Genomic DNA, 27,930 nt, shown 5'->3' with positions numbered 1-27,930 from the left:
CAGTTTCTTCCATGGTTGCACTCAAACTAATGTGATTTTGCAAAAGGTGTACATCCATAATTTATGACACAGACTTTCTTGAAACACGTGGGCAGTGGGGAAAAAAAAAAAAATCAACATTTACAGTTACTGATGCACTAAGACATACTGTACCTCTTGCTTGAAAAAGATCAATCTCTTTGGTTAGGCAATCTATGTCTATCTGCAGCTGTCTGTTACAACTTCTAACTGCTGCATTTTCTTCCAGCTGAAAAAATAAATCTGCCTGTTAGACTAATTCTCCCAGTTTATGAACAGTTATCATTCACACACAGGTAGACAGCATTTAGTTATTTCAGAAATTATGAAAAAATAATCTTCCCTAATGACCAGCTTTCTTTTAATCCAAGCATAATCTTACAAAAACTTTCCAGACTCACTGAACAGTTCTTTCTCATCAGACTTCAGAGCTGACTGAACAACTCCAAACTACAGTCAGGACACAGCCAGCGGTGTGGTCCACCAGATCAATGGATGATCATCTAGCACTGAAAATTGGTGCATTAATCAGTTTCTTTGAGCTGTGTATATGCACCAAGACCAAAAAATACTTGGTGTGATACCAGTATGAGTATTAACTTGTAAGGACTACCAGGTCAAAACTTTTGTACAGCTTTTAAAAGCCATGCTTCACAAAGCAATTAGCAAACAGCAAGGTTGTGGTTAAATGACTGATTTTTAGTCCTTACTCTAAACTCCACTGTTTACCAGCTTAACTCTAACTACACTGCCTGTTCCTATATATTGTCAATATAAGAACAACTCTTCCTTCAATTTACTGTGACAGACCATGCTTGTGGTTTAGGTTTATACCCTACAGACGTTTCAACTTACTGATGGAATTTGGGAAACAGAATTCGATCTTTTCAGGCGCCTTCGTGTTAGATTATTCTCCATTTCATTGACCTCTGATTTTAGTTTATCCAACTTTTTCTTTTGAACCTCAAGTTCTCGTTGAAGTCGCTCCATTCTGGCCTTCTGGTGTACCAGTAAAGCTGCAATACATAAAGTCCCATTTTATCTACTTTATTATCCTTCACATGGCAACATCAGATTAAGATGAAAGTTAGTAATCTTTTGGGAAAAACAGAAAAAACAATGCTACAGACTGCTTTTTCCAAATTTCCTCACAGAAAATCTCTGCCATAAGACAAAGTGCTGTATTTTTGAAAACAGCACAAACTAACTACAGACAAGCAAGTATGAGAAAGCCATACAATGTAATAAATGGCCGTGCAAAATTTAACTGTAATTTGTAAAAATCTACAAGACTGACTACCCAAAGCCAGGAACAAATATCTCTTTGTGTATTCAGCTTAACCACTGTAACATGAAGAGGGTTTCAGACAACTGCAATATGGAGCACTACATACACTTATTGCAATTAGGATGGGATCCAATGTTCATCATAGTAGGACCCACCAAATGAAACCAAACCAGAAACAAGCACACCACTAGCAAACTGTGACACTTGTCAAAAGCTGGATTTTGTGTCATTTTACCCCTAAACTATGGTGCAGAACCATTAGCTCAGCTTCTAATTTCTAAAACTGCTTACTATTTGTAAAGCAAAAGGCACAAGGAGACCTGATTTAGAAACAATGAAGTTAGCATTTAAATCACAGTTTTTAAAGGTATTAAAAAACCTAAGTAGCAGAAGACACAAATTAATGCAATCTAATACGTTTATTTCATTGAAGGCAGATTTACTATTAAATATCATCACAAAAGTAGATATCACTGCTCAAAGTAATAACCACCTTCTATAAAATGTATTTCATTAAATAAACCAAAGAATAATTTTAACTTCTGCACAGCCATTCATTCATCCATTAAACTAGTAATTCATGATCAGTTCCTTCAAAATCATGATCAGTTTCACAGACTATGAATACTTTTATTATCACCCTGGAAATTATAAAGAAGTAGCAATAATAAGGTATTTAAAAAAGAATGAATTTTCCTCACAAAGTCTTTAAGCCAAACTCTAGCTGGAACATGTTTAACTCCTCACAATTTCTTCAGGTACCAAAAATTTAGAAGCAATCCAATTTGGTTGCCTAGGTTTCCCAAATAGTAGCTGAGGAAAAAAACACATCAAATGATGCAACGTTCCATATCTTTGGCAAACCAAACTGTCTTCTCCTGCAGCTCCTGCCTGCTCATTCATTCATTCATTCATACATTGGCATTTTGTCTTCCAGAGGTTCTTTAAAAGGAGAAACCATGCCAAATTATTTTTGAACAGTGTTACAGACTGTAAGGCCATATTCAGACCCAGCCTAGGCTTTTGAGCCACAAATATTCCCAAGATACTGAAATGACACCTAGTTTCTGCTATGTTCTGATCAATCAGAGGAGTTTTCATAAACATACCTTTATTTTGAGTCACAGCAGTTGCACTACAGTAAAAATTGTACCTATGCTCATAAGTAAAATAAAAATGTAGTAACAAATCTTAAGATGAAGATTTTTGTCAGACTTGGAATTACCAGGTAAGTAATCTCAACAGACATTTTCCTCTTGAAAATCTGTCTTTTACAAACAGCAAATGTAGCTGCAAGTTTAAAGAAAGGAAATCAAAGACTACTTTTGCTTCTACTCCCGCATGGAGTGTACAAGGCCTTTTTCTTTCTACATTTTATTTCCACTTTTAGACAGTTTCTTCTGTTTTCATTACCTTGGTAAGACTGCTGAGGAAACATAGGCATGCTCCACTGCCCAGACTCAGAACTCTTCAGACCTGTCAAACTGTGGATGCAGGTTGCTGGTGAGTAGCCAGTGCTGCTGGATGTGGTAGGTGAGGAGCACTGTTACCAGAATACCAGGTTGTACAGCATGGCATGGCCTCAAGAGTTCAACTATGACCAAGACTTTGCCTGTGCATCCCTCATCTCCTTTTAAAAGCTACTCTTGTAAAGGAAAAAAATCCCAGGATTTCTCATTTTGATGTTCTCTCACTTGTGAGGTTTAGACATTCAGCTGTCGTTATGGAAATGCACAAGGAAGAGAAGCCACTTGGATGGATGCCCAAAACACTATTACAGCTTTTCATTTTCATGTCATGTCTGGAAAGTTATGCAATTTATTCTCCAAGGAGCTTTGTGACTACCATCTGACAATTTCAAATTCCAACAAGTTTTAAAAACACACATTAAAAATTACCATCGTGATTAAAGAAGAATCACTTGATACCATTAGGCTATCCTTCTACTATTAAAAGTGACTTTGATAAGGAACTTGAAAGAGATTGGTTGAAGTGGAGACTTTAACACATAATATGACAATTCTGCTTAAATACCAATTTGGCAGCTGCAGGAAAACAATGGTGGGGGGAACATAAAACCCTCCCTGTATTTCAGTGTGGCATTCATGAACGGAAACCAGCAATTTAAGTATTCAGCTCCCTCTAGTGTTGCCCAGAGCAACTGAAAAGTTCAGAAATACACTGCAGTTAAACTTCTTAACGAAGTTCAAACAGGCTATTTGGCACATTTAGCTTTTTACACTTCTGCACATTTGCATTCAGCAGAGTGCAGTACACTTCAATGCCCTGGCAGATGCCACTGTTTCCTCTGACATCCAAGTGCACATTTTTCACATAAAGGCTGTGTATCATTTTAATTACAGAGAGGAGCATAAAAGTCTGGAGGACAAAAGTTCACTCTTCCTCTCCCAGAGACCTTCTCAGACGGGCAGTCAATAAACCTTTAAGTTTGTAAATGTATCCGTAATTGTTTTCCCAAAGACTCTGTGAATGTGAATTTTAAAGTCAGAGTGTCTTTTAAGTGTTTCTAAGAGAGATTCTAATCTAGGAATACAATGATTTTGCCCTATCCTATAGACCTACATATTTCTTCAATCTCCTAGTTTGCCAGATATGGAGGGGATTTCTGGCAATGTAATTACACTGCGGCAAGGAGGTTCATGAGAGTCTCAAAACACACTTACACTACGTTTTCAAAACCTGTATTTGAAGCTGCACAAATTCAGTCATCCGATATGCAACTTCAATAGATCAAACTGATTTTTTTTTGTTCTCTCTTTTCAATACTCTCTTCACTTAATTTTTTTAAAAAGAGCATCACTGAAAAGTAGGGCATATATACAGAGTCAAATATAAGGTGATATTTTTTCTTAAACCACATGATGCAATGGGCTCAGAGCCCCTTGGAGCATGGGCCACAGATATAGCTCATTGGAGTCCTTTTTCTTAACCATCTACAAGGACTGGCTAAGAATTAAAGAAATTTGTTTCCTGCAGCTTTATTTATTTTTTTAAGTTTTAAAAGGCTCCAAGAAACCAAAGCAAGAGCTGTGCAAAATGTTAATTTACTGATCTAGTTTATCAATTAATTTATTTACATTAAAAACACAGTGGCAAGAATTACTAAGCAAACATGCTCCACATATTTAACTATAGTTGATACCAATGATTCGCTCAACTTTGCACACCATCCTCTTTCAAGTTAAAGAAAATAATATGAAAACATCACAGAGTCAAAACCACGTAATATTTAACTGAAGGACTTAAGTTCCCTAGTAAGAAAACCTAGTGATTTTATTACACGATTATGTACTTTCTTGATGGGATGCCTTCCCATTATACAGATGGAAAGCTATATGCAGAATGAGCAGACTCACTACTCATCACATGACATGCATACAGAGCATACATCACAAAATGGTATTCTGATTACAGAATTTTCAATTTCTAACAGGATTCCAATTCTTCAACCATAAGACACTTTATACTAACCTAAATTATATATTGAACTCTCACTTAACTACTTAATATTAACAGAATTACAAATTGTAATCTCTGCTAATGTAATGGGAATACTCCTGCACACTGACAGAAGTGATTACTGAACAGAGGAGCATAAAAATGCATCCTCTTTTGGCCGTCCCTTCTAGGCATGCACCTAGCATTACTCATCTCACAGCATCCTGAATTCTTACTGCGGATACATGCACCCAACATCTCCACAAGCGAGTCCTCAGTATGGCAAAATAGAATCCCAGAAAATGAGAAACATCCTACAGCAGTCAGTTTTAAAATGTCGGGTGACAGTGAGTTTCTTAGGATCACAGAGTCAGTGCCAGAGATACAACCATGCAGGGAAATGACATGGGTTTTATCTGAGCAGTACTCACTCCTTTATACGTTATATAACCTCCAGGTTTGGCAGCAAATAAGACAGAGATTGGGGCAGCCTTCTACTACCTGCTGTGACTTTCTTGGGAGGGAAACCTGAAATATGGAAGGAGACTGAGGTGCCTACACACACCGTAATTAAGTAAAGCTTGTTTGATGGCAAGCAGCAGCACCTACAGAGTGGTCCAATACATTATCTGTTCTCCTGGCTTAGACCATGCATATAAATGCAAAACAAACAAAAAGAGCAAAGGAAATTTCATTTGACACCAAAACAACTTTATCTTCCACCCCAAGGTTTCTTTTCCCCCCAAGTCAGTTTCAGTTCCCCCTGCCAAGATAAGGAGCATTCTGGCAGAATTGAAAAAGCTGATGAAAATACATTTTTCTCCAATCACAGCCAGAGAAACTACTCATCTTCTCTGGCTAAAATTAAAATGAAACCAGCACCTCGCATAGAAGTATTCTGGCAGTCTGGCTAAATCATAAGCAGTTTAGAGCACAGAAAACATCAAGTAACTCAAATCCCTTTTTGTATGTAAGAAGAAAAAAAACAAAAAAACCCGCTGCTAAGTGTAAGAAACACGTTTAAAAGCAACAGTTAGGACTTCAGATACCAATATTATACAAGTAAATCTAACACAGACTTCTCATCTTTCCAAATATTAATTAATAACAAAAATGTAAGAAACACTGCACTTATTGCAGCAGAGATGGAGCACACATGCAGGAAATGCAAAACATCTCTACATGTAAAGAACTTTAGAAGTATAAGCGCACTTTCTAGCGAAGGACACAGAAGGATGATGATTTCCTGAGGTCCCTAAAATTGTACCAGCCCACATCATACATCTACACATCATCTAAAAGCTGCAGCTTGGCTTCAGGAAGAGCTGGGCCCCACAGCAGGTATGAGGTCAATGCTTTTGGAACTCTAGATTGTGTATCAAGCTTGCCTCACCTCAGTAAGCTGAATGCTTGTACCTGCAGCTTGTAGAGACTGTACAGGTGGTTACAGTGGCCCATCACTACCAAGGGTACAAGAGATAAAGAGGTAGACTAGTAGAAGTCAGTGCCCTCAAAAAGGAAAAAACAAGAAAGGGACAACTCCCCAAAAATATCCAAAGTACAGTTTTGCAACCCCCTAAAAAGTACCTAACTTGCTTGGGAAGCAAATTCATGATCTAGAAGAGTGTTTAGAGCCTAAGGACAAGATTTCAACTGCTTACATGAAGTTTTCAAGGACTGAGACTAAAACACAGTTAAGTCTCCCTCCAAAGTAAGAAAAAGATACGATCTGGGGGCAATTTTTTTGCTTACCTACAGATAAATTTTTTTAAGTTCTTTATGCACTGAACATAAGGATGATTAGCTTTTTGGGTTTGAGACATAACCTTTAGAAACTTCTGAGTTAGGATTGACTATTCCTCACCAAAGAAGTAGTGAACAAGCTAGAATCACTTTGTGATTTACTTCATTAACACAGAACTCCACATGCAGACCTGGCTTCCAGCGTTCTGATTACTGTAGTTACACAAAATAAAATGGCTAAATTAATCTGAAGAATGCTTACACTGGCCATGGAAGAAACCAGTTTTTTTAATTCTGAATTGTTTGCTAAATCCAGAGAAGATCAGTGAGGTCAAAGACAAATTATTTTGATAACCTACCATGAATACTGCTTAAACATCCTAAGACTCATTCAACAATTTTATGTAAAAAGCTTACAGGAGGGTTAATAAACCATCAAGTTGGTAATAAAAGCATGCAAACCCATGAAAACAGAAGATTAAAAGATACATGTCACATATTCTAAGTTTTACCCCTCCAATACCACTGATCCCTTAAAACAGATTCCTTCGGTTTGGGGTTTCTTCTCACATTTAAAATGTAACAGAAGTGAGTGTCAAGACTTTAAGCATCTTATTGTCAGACACACAGTAGAAAACATGGAGGCCGGGCCAACACTTTGTCCCATTAATTGCTTCTGAAGTCCGCTTTTCTTTCTTAAATAACACTCGCAAAACAAAACAAAAAAAAGGAACGTCATCCAATGTAAACAGTACGTCAACTGATTAAAAATCTGACAAGTGAATTGTAGCTTTAAATCACTAGGACAAGTCGAACAAACATAGATGTTTCTTTTAGAACAACATAAAAATGAAGACGGTATGACTCCACTTCATTAAATAGATAACGTATCTACGTAAGACAAACAGAAGAATATCTCCAAGTACTCAGTTACATATCTTCACCATAAAAAGAAATCTATGATTTGCTTATAAAACGCCTTTATTTATTTAGGAAACACTCACAAATGCTAAAATTAAAGATACTGTATTAACATCACAAAGGTTACTATCTGTTTCCTGTTCTGCAATCTACACACTGAACTGACAACCTGGTCAAAATCTCTACAGTTTATATTAAGAATATTACCTTGTGTGTAGGCAGCATCATCAGATCCCATACTCAATTTCCGTGCATCACTGATCCTATCCACATGTGCTAAAACAGGGTCAGTAAGATGCTGGATACCCTCTGGTTCAACATAGTGATCAGGAAGGTTTAGAAGGTTTGTAGGTTCAAAAGTTGGGGACACTACCCCTGGGGAAACTGCAGGGGGCTTATTTGGAGAAACTGTAATTTTAAAAGTATATTTTGTGTTAGGCTGCGTAACAACCACTCGAGGAGAGGTTGCAGTGGTGCTGTTGCCCACTGCTCGACTCTTGGGTGGATGGTGATGAATAAATGCAGGACCCATGCTTACTTGACCAGACATATTCCTAGCAGTAGTAGATACTCCAGGATTTGTTGATATGAAAAGCGTGGGCTGGTTCCGCACAAGTTGATCATCTCCTGTCGTGGCATTTGCTGAAATGTAGACCTTGGGCTGACCACGTGTGATCACTTCATCAGTATTTGGAGGACTGGCCGATATGTAAACAGTGGGTTGACTTCTACTTAATGTCTGGCTGTTGAGGGAAGAGGGAACAGTGGAGGTGCGAGGGCCAGTTGAACGCAATTTAGAAGAACTATTTCTTTGTGGTGGTTCAAGTTTGATTTCAATTTGATTTTTGCGAGGTCCTGTGGATATATTCTGAATGTTGTATTGGCTATGAGCAGAAGACTGTGAGCTACCAGATGAATGAATCATAGGTGCTTGTGGAGTAGTAGGAGAACTGATAGGCATGTACACATGAGAAGTCTGGTGGCCTTGCTGGTTTGGCTGTGTTGAGTGTTGCGATGAGGTATGTGGCGTAGTACTGGATGTAGGAATAGTAGTCCAGGGACTTGGCTGCGAAGGCTGGTAGACTTGCTGAGGGTGCATAGGATTAAACTGAGATGCCCAGCCTGGCTGCTGCTGTGTCTGTCGAGTGGTACCACTAGGAGCTGTGATGTAAGGCCTAATATAGATAGAATTTCCCTGGGGACTGTTAAGTACAGGAGGAGGTACACCATGTATGTGCAAAGACGTTGGGGTATTGCGACCAGGCTGGATGTTTGGGGCTAAAGTTACCATAATGGGGTTGAATCTGGGTGTTTGTTGAGACAAGTTAGATACTCCTTTGCTGCCTAGGTGAAATCCAAGATGCTGCCCTGGATTAGAAGCACTAACTGTATTAGCCATCCCAAAGACATTAAATCCTTGTGGAACCTGCACAGGTGCTGTCTGTGGTTCCTGCTGAAACAGTTCATTGTTGGACTGACTGCTTTGGAGGTGTCCATCACTAACACTGTGAGCTAAAGTCCTACTTCCATTCATTCTACTTCCTTCTCTTCCATGGTGATAGACGTTCTGTGACTGCAAATCCAAATTAAGAGATGTCATGTGATTTCGTAGTCCAGGAATCCCAGAATCATCCGAAAAACTCAGGTCTCCTTCACCGTAGAGATACTTTGTGCTCTCCTGAGAGAGAACTGCACAACAGGCATCCAAATTATTGTTATTCTAAAAAAAGACAGATGAAAGTTTGACATTACTGATAAGATATTGTCACAGTTATGTATGAATACATCCAATCATAACTGAAAAATTAATAATATAGCATCAGAGATAAAGCTTTAGGTGGCTGGCTAGCATAGCTGCTCTACACACACAAAGGGCTTGCATATGAAGCTCAATGCTCTGGGACAGTGACTCAGCCAGTGGCACCAAGGGCAGAGGTCTGCATTGCCCCTGAAGCAGCGACAGGGAGATGCTGCACTTTGGCAAGCTAGCTATATACAGTATGATACACCTTGGATTAATACTTTCCCTAGTCCTTCTCAGTTTCAGAACCATCTTCAGCAGAGATCAAATCTCTGGCTTTAGGGAAGGAAATGACAGCAGACATGGATTCACAGCATCTGCACAGTACTGATTAATAACTTAAAAACAGAAATAAAAACACATGTTTATTTTAAATGTCTTCCCAAGCACTTCAATACCAGTTACGCATTACCTCCTGCTGAAAACAAAGTGAATTTTACGAAGAGAAGAAACACGCTGAACCAAGGAACTGTACATGACTTCAGAAGAAATGTAAAAATTCAGTTTATACAAATACAGCAGGACTACTATTTTGTAAGATAAAACTATTAATAGAAAACCCAGAGGACACTTGTATTTTCATTTTAAACCACTGGTTGCAAAGCTTTTAAATTTGTGCCTTTTGAAACCTGTAATAGGATGACTTAGAACAGAAACCACAGCCTAGCTAATTCTTTTCTAAAAGCGTTTCAGAAGCAAACTGCTAATCTCTCTTCTCCTTTTCCGCATGTTTAATAATATTGTACTCTAATCTTCCCAATTCAGTTTCCTATGTAAGGATTTTTAGAAAGAGTGAACATGCATCAGTGACCTGATTTCTGTATTTCTGATTTCTGTACACTATGCTCTGTCTTCATAACCTTTCCACACAGAACCTCCCACCCCACAAGAAATAAAGGTTAATACTTTCAGCCAGAACAGCACCTGTTCCAGCCGTGTTATTAACACTATATAGGTGACAAATCCATCCAGCACATAGAAACAGTTACTAGGAAAAAAAATGCATGTGATCAAGGAAAAAATTTGCATGTGCCAAGTAGCAACATCATCAGTTAGTTAAAGAGTAACACAACCAGATAAACTGAGCCATGCTACATGCTTTCTATTATGTCATTTTTGTTACATTAGCAGACATTTCTCATTCTTCAACCACAACGAAGGTGACAGTGTTGTGCAGACATAGCAAGACTGTCTCTACCTTACAGATTAAAAAAAAAAAAAAAAAAAAAAAAAAGGAAAAAAGAAAACAGAAGTGGGAGAGGGATGACAAGGCTCAACTTCACCAAACCAAAACTATGTGTTCATACCGACCAGATACAGTTCTGAATTCTCCCAAATTAAAGTAAAAAAAAAACCAAAAAACCAAACCAAAACAAAAAAACCCCAAAACTTTTTAAAGTGACAGGATTTCCTAAAGGCTATCTAACAAGCCAGCTCTATATAAGGATTGCTGCAAAAACATGTTCAGAGATATGAAAATGGATCAAACTGATGATATGTATATTGGCTCTAGTTTGGAATAAGCACTAGAGGACAAAGTAATCAAAGGAAGTTAGTAGTGAAGAAAGGAAACACACGGACAGAACAGTGGGTAAGAGAAGATAAGAACAATAGCCTGGTACTTCTTGCAAAGGAGAAAAGGGAGCCAGAAGAGGGAAAAAGATAGGATGCCACAGAAGAACAAGCTTGAAAGATCTCAAAGGCAGATTTTGCATGAAGTGAATTAAAATTATTAACAGAAAGGCCAAAAATACCAAACCAAAAAGGAACAGGCCAAGCTTGCAAGGCCCTTACATTCAGCTTGAATGCATTTCTTTGGACAATTTTTTTTTCTTTTTAAAGACCGCATCCAATCAATTCCAAAATTTCAGTGACGTCAATGAGAAAATTGGAGAACTCAAAGGGGAAACGGGGGCACATGGAACCCCTGGCATCTTCTGGCTGGCAGAGGCAGAGTTTCAACCGCTTCTAGCTCTTTACAGATCAGAGAACCGGTTGATGGCAGAACTGAGCATATTCCAGCAAAACAATACCCCTCATCTTATCTCTGCCCATGTCCCAATTGAGTTTAAAATGTTGGCACCCTGAAAGAGAAAGAAAAAAAAAGAAAGAATAAGAATGTTGGAGGGAAATGAGGAAGCAAGGAGAGGACGCAGACTTGAGGAGCAGGTATAGAATGCTCCAGACATAAAAAATAGAACAATAAGGAACAATGTCCACAGACTGTAGACACCGCAGTCACTCCTTTAAATGAGGAGAATGGAAGAGTTGAATGCAGGAGGATTGTTGGGAAGAACAGAGGGATACAAAACTTTTTAGGAATATTCAGTGCTCTCAGTCCAAGATGTTTTACTCCCTAGATTAAGCAGTTTCCTCCTAAGTTTCCTCCTATTAGGTCTTTGGTGCTCCTTTGTTTCTAGTTTGATATATATTGTTTAGGTATTTCAATAGCGGGCTATTTACCTCGAAGTATTTGCATATTCTCTTTATCCTTAAGTTGTTCATTATAAGCATATAATGCTATAAACCTTTCTTTAGAAACAGCTGTAAGTGATTGGCTACAAAGAATTCACGGACAATGACTCAAGTATCTGTACATTTTCTCTTCACAATTCACAGTGATCCAAAGAAACATTCCTTGTTATAAAAGCCTCATCAATAATACTATAAACGGCATAATTGCTTATATTCTTTCAGATTCTCACCTGGGTATCTTATAATTCCTATCTTAAAAATACTTTCATCCTGACATATAATGCCTGCACATAAGGTACTGCAAGGGCAAGGCACTTCTTATATAGCAAGTGTCCTCAAGTACTTGTCTTTGACCTAAACTACACTTACTGTCTTTATTGGAAATTCCTTCCACTATGTTCAACTATAAGGTGGCAGAACTCATGATTCAGACACTGATCCAGCAGCACTGAAAACATGTAAAAAAGTACTCTCACATTTTGCTTTTCAATCTTTCCCATCAGTCCAAGTACAAAATTCGTTGGTTTGAAGAAGTCATGTTAGGCAGCTTTTATAACAACAACAGCCCCAAACAAACCAAAACACAAACAAACAAACAAAACCCCAAGCCAAACAGAGTAGCAAAGCTAGAATTTGCGTAAGAGAAACCTGAGCTCATGAAATTTCAAAGAACCACCAACATGACAGGATTTTCTTGGTGAGTCTTTAGTTCACAAAAAAAGGTAGCTTTCCAATGTGACAGTTTAGTTTAACAATACTGCACACATGGAACATTAATTACTCTAGACTGCTTTTGAAAGATCCTCTTATGAAAGCTGATTTAAAACACTTCCTTGAAATCTAAACCCTTCACCATGAATCTGTCATAATATGGGATGGACAGTATCTTCTTCACAATTAATGCCATTCCTATTATTAAAAGAAATCCACTGTACTCAGTGTTATAAAGACCACTGAGACTCTTAAAGACAAGAATTAGTTTTTAAATTTATCAAGAGTTATATTCAAAAGATGATTACCGATGCATTCACTACAAGTCCACAGAACTTGCTGAACAAGCAGTTCTCATGTTTGAAAAACAAAACTGTATTTGTAGCATAAAGTCCTACAGAGCACTAACATAAAAATGGTGTACAATCCTGAGAACAAGGCCAGGCAATTTATACTCTGGTTCCGTTTCTTTTTCAGCTAAATAATGAAAGAGAAGGGACTGGAGAAAGCTTGAAACCTCATGAGCCCCAAACAGAATTTTGCAATTCTGTTGATAAAACACATTTTTCACAACTTCTTACTCTAGAAAGACTGGAGAGTCATAATAAAGTCTTGGCAGTATGAATGTTAAATTGTCACAGACACTCTTCCCAACATTACAAACACGTTATTTGGATGTATGTGTGTGTGAGTACATACACACATGTAAGTATAGAAAAATAGGTATTTCATATAAAAAGATACATATAAATATCAAGACAAACAATTATGACATAAAGAATGTTGAATTATAACCACAGATGTCCTAGCCATAGTCCCGAAACAGTTAACTTCTGGGAAGCCATAACCCATAATTTTTCCTATCAGTGTATACTGATGATAAATATGACTATTTGGATAATTCTCTTGTTAACCAGAGTAAATCAAACGTTGACTTTCTTAGAAGGAAGAAGAAAATCAATCACTATGGATGCTTTGAATCAATGGAAAGTGCAAAGCAAACATGTTTAAGCAACATAATTAAGTAAGTCTACCAGCATTTGTTATCTCTAGGCATTTAGGTGTCCCTATTGGGCTCTGGAGGGACAAATTAATTTACCTTCTGAAGTAGCTAACATGTTACAGAACAAGAAGGTGATACAAAATATGGTATGTGTTCCGATAGTGGCAGCATTACAGACAGCTGCATGTAGAAGTCGAGAATATGCAGCTTTAGCACTAACAACAACACTGGTCAAAAATGCTTTGTTACTATCAAGCTCAACAGAAATCCATTAATTAACTACATAGACGCCAAAGGTACAGCAAAAAAATGCAGCCCATCTGGCAGCCAAAGCCCAGGGCAGATGCACACCAATACCTCATTCCCTCTCAGGTCTAAGATGGTGGAGGTGAAGCTACAAGCACCTTGTCCTGCCTGAGAGAGCCCGACTTGGAGCTCTCACATGCACTCCAGGCTCCCTGCTGCTGAGGGTAACTAAGGCCACCAGTGCTGCCTCTGCAGGCCAAAGGAACTGGGAATGGAAAGCATCAGGGCCCACCTTTATGTCTGATGGAGACCAAGGTAGAAAAGTTGCTTCTGGACCTGCTCCAACACTCAAAAAATAAAATAAAATTTAAAAATGCCACACTTCGTAGCATTGTCTTAAACTGTCCTTGCTATACTCAAGTTGGCTTTGCATCCCTCCTTTTGCCACAGTTAGTTTTGCCTCTTGAGACGGCCCTGAGCATACTGATTGGTGAGACAGTAGTCTCTGTGCACACACTGATTATTGATTTACAAGCTGATTTACTTCAGACCACCCCTGATTAGGCATGGAAAAAGAGACGCCAATATAACACTTTGCTTGTTGTGCAATATAAAGAAATTGGCTGTGTATATTTGTCTCATTTCTAGAGAAAAACAAAAAGAAAAACCCCTGCTTTCAAAGGGGACACCCATACAGAAAGTTTAAATTACAACACTGCTTGCTTGTACAGCCATGAACAGAGCACTGACCTGTAACATGCATCTGGATACAACGCCTTCAGGTACCTCAGGAAACTTCTGTCGCAGGTCATGTAAAACCTGAATATCAATTTGCTGGCTTCCTTGGGCCATTCGTATATTGCCTGGTCAGGATTGTTTTTCAACAGGCAGTTTTAGGCCTTAGTAAAAGGAGTACTCATCTCTTCTGTCCCAGCATTTTCTGGAAGAGAAAGGGAAGCCTTGAGACATCAAAAGCAGGTACTTCTGAGGTAACGAAAGAACACTCCACAAAAAACTGAAACACACACACAAAATCCCCTTTCAGTTATGCAACCTAAGTCAGTACTTTATTATGTTGATGTTTTCCCGTGCAATATCTCTGGCTAAGTAATTGTCCTTCACACAATCATAACCTTGAAAATTGCCCATTTATAGACACATCTGAGGATCAGTTTCCTTCTATCTTTGGTTTTATACTGATATTATAAAATACATTAAGAACAAAAAAAAAAGATTTGATTTACCAAAATATTAAAATGATTTGGTTTAAGAACAGCATTTTTACTTACTTAAACAAACCCAAATGCAAAGTAGTCCACATCAAATACCGGAAAATAGTGCTCACTCAGCTTTTGAATGTACCTGCATTTTTACCTTTACCATAATTGTTTTTGTTTACATTGTTTTTGTTTACACTGTTTTTGTTAGGGTATTGTGGATATAAGTTCAATGTATCTAAGTTTCAGAATTTACTAGCAATTGTCTACTTGGTTTTTACCCAAAATACTTCAGAATAGTCTGAAATTATTACTAGAAGGAAATAACACTGCAACAACTTAGCCTTCTTTAACTAATTCTGTTTCTGCTTTGAATTAAATTATGAAGAGCTATGAACAAGACTATTCCACAATCACCCAATCAACACATTCATATAAATTATCTGTCCAGACCATATGATATCTACAGGCTTTTACCAAGAATTTCTACCAATAAATCCTCAAAGAATGGACCTGTCTGTTAAGCAATGGAATAGTGTCTTCTTCATATAAACTGATGTCATAAATAAATGTGACCATACAATTAATAAAAACCCGGACTTAGTTAACTCCAATGTACATTTACCTCTTAAATTAGCAAATTTTATTCAAGCATCTCCATGAATTTTATTCACTTTCTCTGTGGCAGCAGTAGAGCAGTTAAAAAAGTTACTCAGTCTATGCCTCACTGGAAGTACACCTATGTTATTTCTTCCATGGTTTACAGTGCTAGACTAATCTTAGCAGTGACAAGACACTACTGATCTTGCACCTTCTTTAAAGAATTTATGAGGAAAAACACTGTTCAAATTTAAAATCTAGACAATTATACTGTTTATCAAAAAATTGTACTGAAATATTTCTCTCATTAAAATTCAAATCTGACAAGATCACAGCAAACACAAAAACAGAAGATTCTATTAACAAGAAAACTGGTTTACCCTAGTTCAGTATCAAATGCCATTTTTCCACCCCTCTTCTACTAAGCAGTCCATAAAACTTCCTGCTAAACAGTTAACCCCCTCAATTCTCCTAAGACTCCTGAATATTTTTTCCAATTTCTATAACCTTCATTAAAGCAAACCACATTGCAATATGCTCTATTATTTCAGAAGATTAAATTCTATGATCTCCAAACAAAACAAAACAAAAAAAACACCAAAAAACCCCTTCACAGCTACTACAGCAAAAACTCCATGGAAAGAGATTAATACCTGTAGTCTTCTCAAAAAGCCACAGAGAATAAATTAAAAAAACAGTATTTAAAAAAAATGTTCCACACTGTCACGCCAGTGTTTCATTTCAATGAAGTACTTTCTATTCTAACTCATTTTTCAGTCTTTGACATCTTGATAAAACACACAATGACCACAATTGCCATTTATTACACTGAAACAGCAAAGTATAATAACAATTACCTTAAAATTCAAAAGTGCTACAGAAAAACTTGTCTGCACCTTCATGAGGCACAAAATGATTAATGGGTCATCATTCAAAGTTTGCAAAATTCAATTATTTATTGGTAGCATGCAAAACTTGGGAGATTGCTTATTTTTATTTTTTCACCTGTATTTTTAAGTTTTGGTGGCTTAACACCAAGCAGATGCCTGCAAGCACTATCAACTTTACTAAATTTGCTGATAAATTTTTGCACATAGGCGTCAAGTGTGTCAGCATAGCAAATGATTATTTACTCTAATATGGGAGGAAATAAATCAAAGAGGCTCTGCCCCCACTATCTTAGTTCAGAGAAATATACTCCAACACAAAAAGAAAAAAAACCTTTTTTTCCTTAGTTTCAAATACAATAGGCAACTAATACAGCTTCACTGATAATTTAACATATGAAAAATGCATCATATGGATATGAAGGTCTCATTCTAATCATCACTTCAAGAAGAAAATCCCACTAAAGAGCTCAAAGATACCAAAAGATTATTAATAAACTGAAATTAACCTTATAGAAGACTGAAGTGACAAGTCATGTGGTCTTTTGAGGCCTCTTTAGTAAAGACAAATGAAAAAGTTCTTGATGTTCTTTATGCTGCAAGAAACTACCAAAAGGAGTCAGGATCTATCTCCAGAGGCAAACTTAAAGGAACTGAAAGCTACTTTGACAGATACAAGCCTAAGGAACAAACACACACCACTGCTGTCAGCCATGGAAGTCAGGATCATCCAGAATATTGTCAGTAATATTCTTAGAACATTGTTAGAAAGTTACATAAGCAAGTGGAAAATAAAAGGCATGAATGCAAGAGTGAATAGCCAAGACTATCAGTAATTAGACTGTTGAAGAAAAGGGTACTAACAGGAGGCAAAGGAAACTGCTGGCTTCATTCAGAGACTCTGGCATAAAAATAAAGGCAATAGAGCACTACAGAGGTAATCAGAAAAATCTATTCAAGAAAGTAATTATTGGAAGAAGGAAAATTCAACACTGGTGACTCAGAGAAATAATTCTTCCTAAAATCATTAATATGAGAGTGTAATTACAAAGGAAAACTTCTAAATACTGGAGTGCAGTAGAATAGAAAGTTATTCTTGTAGTAACATCCATTTACTAATCATTTTACATACTGCTTCAAGCTATTTAAAAAAATCCAAAACAAATAGCCCCTTCAATGTGACTTTATGATGTTGAAGAGAGACAGAGGTCCCAGTGCTCATTTATGCCAGAAATACTAAGTAACCGGAAGAATTAATTAGCTGTGTCCTTTTTCAAAGAGTATTGGCACGATCCCCAGACAACTTAAAAGGCCTGGCAATTGTATCATGATGGAGCTCCTGTTGAAGCTTTATTCTGTGAAAACTATTGAAACCAAAGTAAACAATGTGTCATCTCCCAAAGACTACTCAGAACCATGAGTATGAGACACAAAATAAACTGCCTCTCTTGTTTATGAAAATATTCAAAGACAACTTAATGTGAAATATAATTCAGATGCCAAATACTAGGCCATTATAGTGCTGGGCCAATGCTAACTAAATACATAATTTTTCAAGTCTCCTTTCTTCTGACAGAGCACATGTTTAACCTATCACAGACAATTCTTCTTAGACAAAACTTAACTTAGTATCACACTGACTTTCCACAGAACACTTATAAAACAAGTGTTCTTCAGAGTAGATTCTGCCAGAATGGATTTTATTAAATAATTAAACCTGAAAAAAATCTAAACAAACAAGCTGACAGACTAGAATGTTATCTGCACTTCTTGTTCATTACTAATTTTTTCCTACTGCAACTTCACCTACAGTCCATGCCACAATAAATATCAAAGGTAATTCTGCAGATTTTAATGTAACTGCTGTATTTAATAATTCCATTTAAGTTATGATGTACTCATTATGACTGAAGTCCCATTTATGATTAGCAACCATTTGGAAAACAATCTGTGTGTTCAAGAGAATGGCCTTTGGAAATATGCAGAATACTGCCACAGTAACCAGCCTGCCCTTCACCTTCTCTGAACTCAAATCAATGAAGCCTTTATTTCTCCCTTGTTAGTTCAGCTACATCCAGCAAATAAATTGCTCACGCTTTTCTGTGGTTTTAATTTGATCACATCTGATCTGTGTTTTACTCACCTGGCTAAAATGCTGTAAAAGTAATCTATCTAAAAGCTTATTTTAGCAATCTGGTTGCAAATACTTCTTAAGGGAGTGAATGCAGAAACAGGACATTTTCTTGTAGCATTAATGGTGAAGGTTACAGACACTGTACATATAAAGACTGCTGTAATGACAGGAAATCAGATGCAGCAAGTTGTAATGCAAGCAATAGGTAGAGGTTGCTAAACCAATAGCAGAAACACACAGGCAACTATAAAGGTGACTGAAGAAAACCAAAACCCAAAAAAACCACTCAATCCCTCTATACTTATCTCAGGCTTCTTCATCAGGACTAAGACACACAGACTATGTATCTGTGCATTGGGTAACTCCAAAAAAGTAAAATTATCTTCAGCCCTCCTCCATGCTTTCATGAGCAATACCTTCTACCTTCCCCCATATATTAAGCTGCCCTTTTTCCTGTTATCTTAATCCAAACACCTATCCAGGCACCAAGCCAGCAAATATGAAGAAACCTCTATGGGGTCTTTTTTCAGCCAGACCTCAATTCTGATGTTTCACTCCAATAATTCAACTAAAGACTAACCTTAGATCACTTTCCATTGAGGGTTTCTTTACACTGAATTGCTTGAACAACAAAGTATAGCTGATATTAATATTACTAGCATTTCTTTCAGCTTTCCTTAAAAAATATAATTTCCTCCTCAGTCTCCAAGACTGGCAATCACATTAAAAATATATGAATCTCTATCCACAGAAGACCCCTTCTAAGCAGGATCTCCATTCTTCTGACAGTAGCAAACATTGCAAGCTTATTGCCAGTTTGAACTTACCTATGTGTTAACACTCCCCTGACAATTAGAAGCATGTTTTTGTATCCCTATTACTTGGGGAAAAAACATCAGACAATAAATGTCATATTGTTCTCTTGCAACCTACTTCTCCAGCCTCTTACGTGCCAATTTCCACACCTACTTTTCCTTTTCTTCCTCACTTATAACTACACATTCTTGTTAAACATGAGACTAGAAACTTTCGCTGTATGTCTCTGTACCTAGCAAATGTGTGTGTGTGTGTGTGGGGGGGGGGTTAGAATTAAAGACATACCACTGCATGGAAGGCCAACTTTTCCTTAAAGAAACTGGTTCCTAGCTACATGCAGGAGAGCACACTTAACTATGTCACTGACACCTTGCAGGCAGGAAAAAAAGAAAACCCAAGAATAACAAAACCAAAAATCATATGGCTCTCTCAGAAATTACAATACAAAAAAAAAATTAAACAGCAAGGAACAATGAAATTCTTTTCTCCCCATCCAGCCCTAATAGACTTTATCTGAAAGCTTACATGGAGCCAAATATCAGGCAGCCTGAAAGCACACTTGTTTCCTTAAAATAAAATTATAGAATAATTCTGTAAGTGAAAAAATACAGAAACAAGAACATTCTACCCCAGAGTCCCATATTCTTATTCTTTCTGCAAAACAGATTAAGAAGTGACAGGACAAAATCTAAAAGCTTACACTAACATCGCTAACGCTTTAAATGCATATTTTAAAAAAGAGTGTGAGAACTGGATGATGGAAACAGGTTTATTAAATATTCCTAGTAGAATTTAATTGTTCTAATATATTACTCGGCTTTTCCAAGGCTAATTTGAACCATTTCATTAGTTCTTCACCAGTATCTCTGCTTAAAGAATTGTATTATCAAATCCAGATGTTATACTTCACAAATTACCATCCATCTCTTAAATAAATAAAGAATGAATAAATTTAGCCCATCACAGTTAGTTTCCCATCTCATCCTCAATCTACTACACAGTGGTACTTCCTTGTAACTGTCAGATTTCTACTCTGCACTGATCTGAATCCAAACAAGAACATGAAGGATATAAATCTGATTTCACTGCATGACCTTAAAACTGAAAAAAAATCAGAACTGCAAACATGCATCACTAAGATTTTTTTCCCAAGGACATTACTGAATTGGATCAAACCAAAAGACTTCTATCAAATAATTAATGATGAGCAAGGTCAGAGGAAAATGGCAAACTTTGCAACAGTTCAAAGAAATAATCTGCTCCCATGGAAAATTTATTTTAAGTGACCGTACCTGGAAGCAACTCCTACCTGGAAGCATAACATGGTATTTTTTGTTCCTCCAAATTTGTTACAAAGAGTAATTTCCAGAAATAAATTTTTATTTAACACATTTCATAATGTCTTTTAAACTCTTGGCCGGAATAACAATGTACTTTATTGGGTCCCACAGCAAAAGTGTGCACACATTAAACATTTAAGAAGGCTTAATCTGTTAGGTATTTCCTTGGAAACTATGACCAGTTACACAATTTCTTTTTCAAGGGAAATTAGTTGGGGTTGTACTTTCTTCATGCTGAACAACTTTTTTTTAAAAGGGTTTTGTTTTGTTTGACTGTGGATTTTTAATTCATGCTAGTTCAGTAATGCTAATGCACACATTAAGGGACTCTTTTAATAGATTGTACCTAAGTTTGGTTTGGATTTTTTTCCCCTTTCCATTAAGGGAATTACTTAAAAACAAAGCCACCATCCTTTACTGCAGGTCATTCTGTCAATTCTATCAAAGCACAGCTGACCTTTTCATCTATAGCTCAACAATATGTCAGTAAACCTCATACACAAGCACGTTAAAAATGAGGTTTCTCAGATCACTGTAAAAAATTCCTCAGGAATACGGTTCATTAGAGAAAGCAGACTTAAGCTACTGTTAGGAGCTGGTAGTTTGAGATTTGACCTGTACTCTTTGCACAGTATGTTAGCAACAGAAATCCCAATTTGAAAGCTTTGAAATTTGTAAAAAGGGTTTAATTCATTTTTACTGGAGATGAACTAAAGGTGAGGAAAGCAAAATACCTCTAAGACAGCTGAGAAGGCATTTTTAATTCTTCCTACACTTATTCTCCAAGGCACACCCAACCGTTTAAGAGCAACACTTCTCTTGCACTCTCCTTGTCTCCAACACTCTCTTGTGTCCACATAGTTCTCACAAGACCCCTAAAAGCTCTACATCACTACCCATGAAGAAATATATGTGAAGATGAAGATTTCTGAACTACATGGGTATCTTAAATACAGTACTTGATGAAACTCAGAATTAAAAGTCCAAGTATGTAATAAATCCATCCTTATGAAGCATTTTCTTCACCTTAGAAGCAGCCATATGTTTTTTATGTGTCTTGTAAAACCTGCTTCGTGGCAATTGCAGGATGTCATATAGAAATGAAATACACAAAGCCAAAAATGCATTGCATAATCCAGTCAGGGTGTTTTTAAAAATTGTATTAATGAATGCCACAGTAACACTAAATTCTGCCTGCATTAGGATTTCAGTCCTAACATGTGTCATGTCAGTTCTACCTGGATAAACAAGAGTCTCTACATGCAAGTAGATTTATTCCCTTTTTTATTATGCAAATGCATAATTTGCTTCCATTTGTCACATTCCAAATGAATAAAAACCCCATTATTAATTCACAGGAAGGTCAAGTAGCAAGTATTAATCTTCACATCCCTAACTGAGATTGTATCAGGTTTCTTCCACAGATTAATATGAGAAAGCTGTCAAGTATTTTTTTTTCTTTCTGCATACCTAATTTCTACTGTCGCTACAGAGTAAGGTTTTCATAATGATAATCCTCTATGATCTCTGAAGCCAAAAGCAGGTGTGGCTATTTTAAAGAATATGCACTATTTACAGTGCAACTGTTCTAAAAGTTGAAGGAAGAGAAAAAAACAACTAAGAAAATAAAAATGCCAATCAGAGAAAGAGGCAGGAAAACCACACCTATATTACCAGCCCTCATTAAAAAAATCTTGAAAAAGTGTGTGAAAACAATGACAGTCTACAAAGAGACATGATTAAACATTTTTTTTAAATTCACTTGACTATATCTCATTTTAAATCTGCTGTTGGTTGATGACTGACAAAAAGATACAAAGGCTTCCTAAAATGAAGCAATGATTATAAACAACCAGTTTATATCTAACTAGATTCTATAATCTCTCACAGTTCTCTGATCACAATGTGCACTAATTTAAGAAAATAAATATCCTACTGAGTCAAAAAAGGGTCATTTTAGCTCAGTGCTGTCTGCAAAAGTGGCAACAAAAAGCAATAGTCAGGAAGAACATGTAAGCCTAAGCCTTTTTGGAACAGATTCCTCATTCTCTCTGTATGTACAACTGTGTGATCGAGGAAACTCGAGAGCAGCACCCTGTCTATTCTCTTTACAGACCTGTGGACAATGTATTCACCAAATTCCTTTTCTTAACCTACTGAAATTATCTGCTCCTCCAACACACTGTGGCAAAGAATTCCAGAAGTTTACTACTCTGTGCATTATGAAACAGTAATTCAAAAATCAACCAAAACATCTTCCTTAGACTTTTTTCAAACCTCTTGTCCTACAGGTCCTGAGTGGTACACAGTTCCAAGCTGCAGGATTTCGTAACAGTTCTGCATTCACCACCTGCATTCATTTTCAAGCTCCACTCGTAAATCCTCCTACAATCTTTACCTCTCCAAACTGCTAAGTCTGTCATCTAAATGCCTCCTTGGAAGGCAAGAGCTGTGGTCTTCATTAAAAACAACATCTTCTCACTACCTTCTCTATCACCAACATATGCTCCCTGAAATACTGGGACTGTAGCCCTCAGTACTGAAAGGGAAAGCTTACCAGGGCTTTACACAGGAACGACACCATTTTCACATCCTCAGTCTCCTTCTGGTGATGCCCAATAGCTCTGCTGGCTTTTCCATCTGCTCCTGAACATTGCACTAAAAGTTTCACCTAACTCCTCACAAATCCAAGACTGCTCTTCTCAGTTGCAATGAGTTATGAATGTAGTATCTGCGCACAAGACCAGGCTCATTACACACCACAAGATGACATGCTACAACTTTAATAACCTCTTTCTCCCACCTATACCTTTCCTTCTCCTATCCAGCACATAAACAGCTATGAAAGTCTTAAACACTTTCAAATATTTTACTATAACCTAGTTCATTGAGTAGAAGACAGCTTGGTAAAAGCGACAGTGTGAAGAATCAGAGGCACAGCCAAGAAGTCACATGAGTCACAAAAGCCACAAGTTTGTGATACAAAGCCTGATGTACCTGCTGCCTTTTTGCAAATTGTTACTTTGTTTACTGGTATCCCCCTGCATTCATGACTTGTAATCACTACTCTACAAATAGAGCAATTCTAAAAGCTGGTTCTGAGCTGGCTCCAGAATAGTTTGTAAAGTTTCAGGTTTTACATCTGACCAGTCCAAATCAGATCAAAGTCTTCCTTGAACAAACTGCCCCGAAAAAGCTGTAGATGTTCAGGGAACTCGCCAGCAACCTACTGCCAACAGCAGCAATGAAATGTATGTGAATGACAGGTTCTTTGAGCAGCTTCAGGAACCTCTACAACAGCTGACTCCAGGCCAAAGGGGACTACTCTGAAGCCTAAGTACACAGAAGCCCATCTCAAAACCTCTTGGCTCCTAACAGCCTTTCAATAGTATGAAACCACATTCCAACTAGACCCGGATCTGCAGAGCTTGCAGACTTCTGGCTCCACCACTGAAAACCACAGTCCAGCATGAACTGGCTGCTTCAGAGCTGTCAATCTGAACTCTAGAATCATCAGTCCTATGACAGTTTCACTGAACCCAGGGAAGATTCATCTTACACTTGCTAAGCTCATATTTCATTTAAAAATCTTCACATAAATGAAGCAGATGTCTCATGAAACAAGAATCACAACTCCTAGCAAGCTACATAATTTAGCAGTAGTTTTGACAGTGATTTCCCAATTTAAAACCAAAACAAGACTGCACACACACCAGATATTAAACCTTCTAGTAAGAGATGCACAATTACTACTGAAGAGCCGTCATGGGACATCAATATATAGAAGCAGGCAGATTGGAAGGACATTATACTTTTTGTTCTTAGAGGATCATATGACCAGGAATACCTATGGATTTCTCAATGTAAAGCTCTATTCAAAACTATACTTTAACAATTTATTTTTTTTAAACAGGAATAGGACTTAGAGAAATAAATTTAGATCAAAACAACTTGAAATTGCATTTAACCAAGCACAAAGAGACTCAATTCCACATTGAGATACTGACAAAAGCACTGGTGAGATTCATACTGGAACTCCATATACCTTAGGCTTTCACTCTGAAGAGAACAGCAAGAAGTGTCATTACTTCAATTGAGAACTAAGAAAGAGTGCTGTTAACACTACACCCTTCCCCATGACTCAGAAGACTTCAAACCCAGCTGCTCTGAAACAGTAATAACTCTCAGAATTACCCATGGAAAAAAAAAATCTTCAATTTCAATTTCATATACTGCCAATGCAATGATGAAAGAATCCAAAAGGCTAAAGAAATGCTAAATTACATGCATGATATATAATGATTTTGTTCTCACTTATAGTGACATTTATAGTAACCTACAATTGTTGAATGTAAAGTTATCCTGTTGTCATGTTTCCACAACAGTGAAAAATCTTAGAGTGAACTTTGTGCCCTTCCAAGTATGTTTCCAATGACAATATTACTGTATTTCATTAAAATTCATATGAGAACATAAAGATGTTGTGCCATGTTTTAGCAGCTTGCCAGGTAGCTCAATTTTTGATACGTATTTTGGGTTATTCAGTTCACAGCAAGAAGCTCTGAAAAGCCTCTGTATCGAGGCAAATAGCTGAACTTCAGCAGCTCAGTACAGAAGCTAACAACAGCATTACAAATCTCAGAACTTGCACAATGTAACACACTCTTCCAGTGGTTTTGCTGATGACTAGATTGGTATTTGAAAGACTTATTTCTGTGTTCCATACTGTTACTAAAGCAAGTACCCCTAAAAATGCTGAAATTTCCATTATCCTACAACTGTATGCCAGAAATTAAGCTAATCAGAGATCAAGGGACATGACAGCATTTTGGGGAAAACATTCCAGAATCAAAGCATCTCAATAACTGCCCATAGCCACAAACAAAATCTTCTGAAGATGAGGTAATAATTCTATACTGGAAGAGCATACATAAAGATTCGATATAAGGAAGAAATTATTTGTGCTGAGGGTGGTGAGACACTGGAACAGGTTGCTCAGGGAAGTTGTGGGCCGTGAACAGTTTGGTGGAGCTTTGAGCAATGTGAACCTCTGAAAGGTGTTCCTGATCTTACAAGCCCCTTCAGACCTAAAACATTCTGTATCAGTGGTGTCCAAACCAGGGAAAATTAACTGGATTTTGATGCAGTTAAGTAATGCCTTTTTTTCCTACAATTACACAATGTTGCTGAAGTCAGGCTGTATAGCAAATTAAATGCATACAATTAAGAAAAACACACAGAAACCCCAGCAGTAACAAGGCATGCCAATTGTTGTCTTATTCACATTATATGATGCGTCCTATTTTGTAGTATTTACATTACATTTTTCCCTAGAGAAAAGGCTCATGTATAATTGATAGTACACCTAGTGTATAAAAAGTAAGATTTTGTGAAACAAAAAAGGCTTTTCCTAAAAAATTTCAAAATTATGGTGACACTTTCTTATTGCTTTGACTGAAAACATTTATGGGAAAAACTCCTAAGACATCTGCATGTCTCTTTCTTTCTTTCTCAGGCACACATAATGTACAGACTGTTTCCTGATTTTACTAGGAAGGTTTTTTTAAAGTACTTCCCTGATTTCATAGAACCATTCTCTATTCTTTACTTTTTAACTTAAATTTATATATTCTTAGTTGTGCAAGCCCCATCTATACAGTGACCCATTTTGGTCACAGCAGCACAGCCCAGCAAGAGCAGCATCCACTACTGTCAGAAAGCAAAGATACAGGAAGCAAAGATTTGTAAGTTGTACTCCAAGAAAATCTGGTTCTCAAATGTTTGTGTGACTGTAAAAACAAACAACGCACAAATTTCAAGTTCAGGTCTAGATGCACCTTTGACATTCTCTCCAGTTGTTCAAAATTCAAATCAAAACATACATGGTCTTATTTGGAAGATGGTTACATTTGGCAAGTATGGCCTTTTTACTATTTTTTCCCTGTTCCCTTTATGGCTCTTGAATGTGACTAAATGAGGCAAGTTGATAACTCATTTGTGGTTTAGACAAGCAAATGGAACAAATTCAAAAGGTGTCAGTACAGCCCCACCTGAGTTACCAATGTGAGTGGCCAGAAGTTACCCAAAGGTTGATGATGGTTTGGTCCATCCTCTTACTGAGGATAAAAGTGTAAGGTTAACTATAAGGATCTAAGGGAACATAAAGGTTAACTCTTCTCCTGCCATAAGCAGGAGTTGGAGAAAAAAATGATCCAGGTCTGGAAAAATTATTTGGAGGAAACTACCATCTCTGCACTAAGACTTAAATTAATCTTGTTTTCTTAGTAATTCCCAGAATAGACCCAACCAGCCAAGATATTCCTCCATCCTTCATTGATTCTATTGCTATAAAGGTTGTTAGTACAGCAAGGAAGGCATCACTACCGGCAGAGCTTTTGAATGCAGCTGTCCTGGCGCCCAGCGGAAAACTCCTCAGACCACAGAGGGAAACATTTTAAGTTTCTAACTCACTCAATGAGATACAATAACATTTCACACAGAAAGAGAAGCCTCTAGCTTTAAGATTTTTCATTACCAAATTTTAAAACGGAGCTTCTGACAGTAGGTATATTAGAATAACAACAATAATAAAAAATGTATTTAAAATTCTCATTTCCTGCTACAATAAAGCTACTATGAACAATAACATTAGTACAAATACTGCTGCTGGGTCTTTGCCCTTGTAAGCCATGTTATGTACTGTTCATCATATTTCACAAATGAAAAGCCAGACCAATGCAGTAAAGGCCTCAAAAATGCATAACTGTACCAAAGGCAAATTAATAACTTTTGCAGAAAAAAATCATAAAGCACTGGGAAGTTAAGAGTAAAATATATTAGTAACATTACAGTTAAACCTGATGTGCTTTAATACACACATCACTCAAGTCCTGTTTAACATCCTGCAAGAACTCCACAGTACTGCCAGGAAGAGAGCTGCACATTCTGAATTTAACACACTGGAATGCAACCAAAGAGATAATTTCTCTCTTCTTATCATACTCCAGCTCCTTCATCATCTTTCTCCTGTATTGCAGTAGGCAAAACACTACATTTCTGAACTGTATCATCTTCCACACTTATCAACACAGTCTCTTTGCTGATCTCATTTTAAAACATAGCAGCAATTCTAACTTGTTGAAACAATATGAATTTTTCCAGGCCACAGGGTCAAAGTCTCTGATTCCCCATATGCTAAGCAGGCACTTCAAGAAGAATATGAACGTTTCGCAAAAAAATTATAGCGAGGGCTCTGTCAGCACTTGTATACA

The 27,930-nt window shown here is 37.1% G+C and overlaps 1 protein-coding gene across 1 annotated transcript in view; it reads right to left on the bottom strand.

Moving 5' to 3' along the window:
* The window catches only part of TAB2 (TGF-beta activated kinase 1 (MAP3K7) binding protein 2), a 56,122-nt gene that overhangs the window by 1,194 nt on the left and 26,998 nt on the right, over positions 1-27,930 (bottom strand). The window contains exons 2-5 of the mRNA XM_062489004.1: positions 14,416-14,605; positions 7,637-9,149; positions 874-1,034; positions 131-247 (exon numbers count right to left, since the gene is read on the bottom strand). Of these exons, the coding sequence (XP_062344988.1) occupies positions 131-247; positions 874-1,034; positions 7,637-9,149; positions 14,416-14,517 (1,893 nt within the window). The 5' untranslated portion in view covers positions 14,518-14,605. The remainder of the gene's footprint in view (positions 1-130; positions 248-873; positions 1,035-7,636; positions 9,150-14,415; positions 14,606-27,930) is intronic.

Source organism: Cinclus cinclus, chromosome 3 (assembly GCF_963662255.1).
Source record: "Cinclus cinclus chromosome 3, bCinCin1.1, whole genome shotgun sequence".
NCBI lineage: Eukaryota > Metazoa > Chordata > Aves > Passeriformes > Cinclidae > Cinclus > Cinclus cinclus.
The sequence above is the reverse complement of the archived record's forward strand: the minus strand, read 5'-3'. Positions and strand labels throughout refer to the sequence as shown.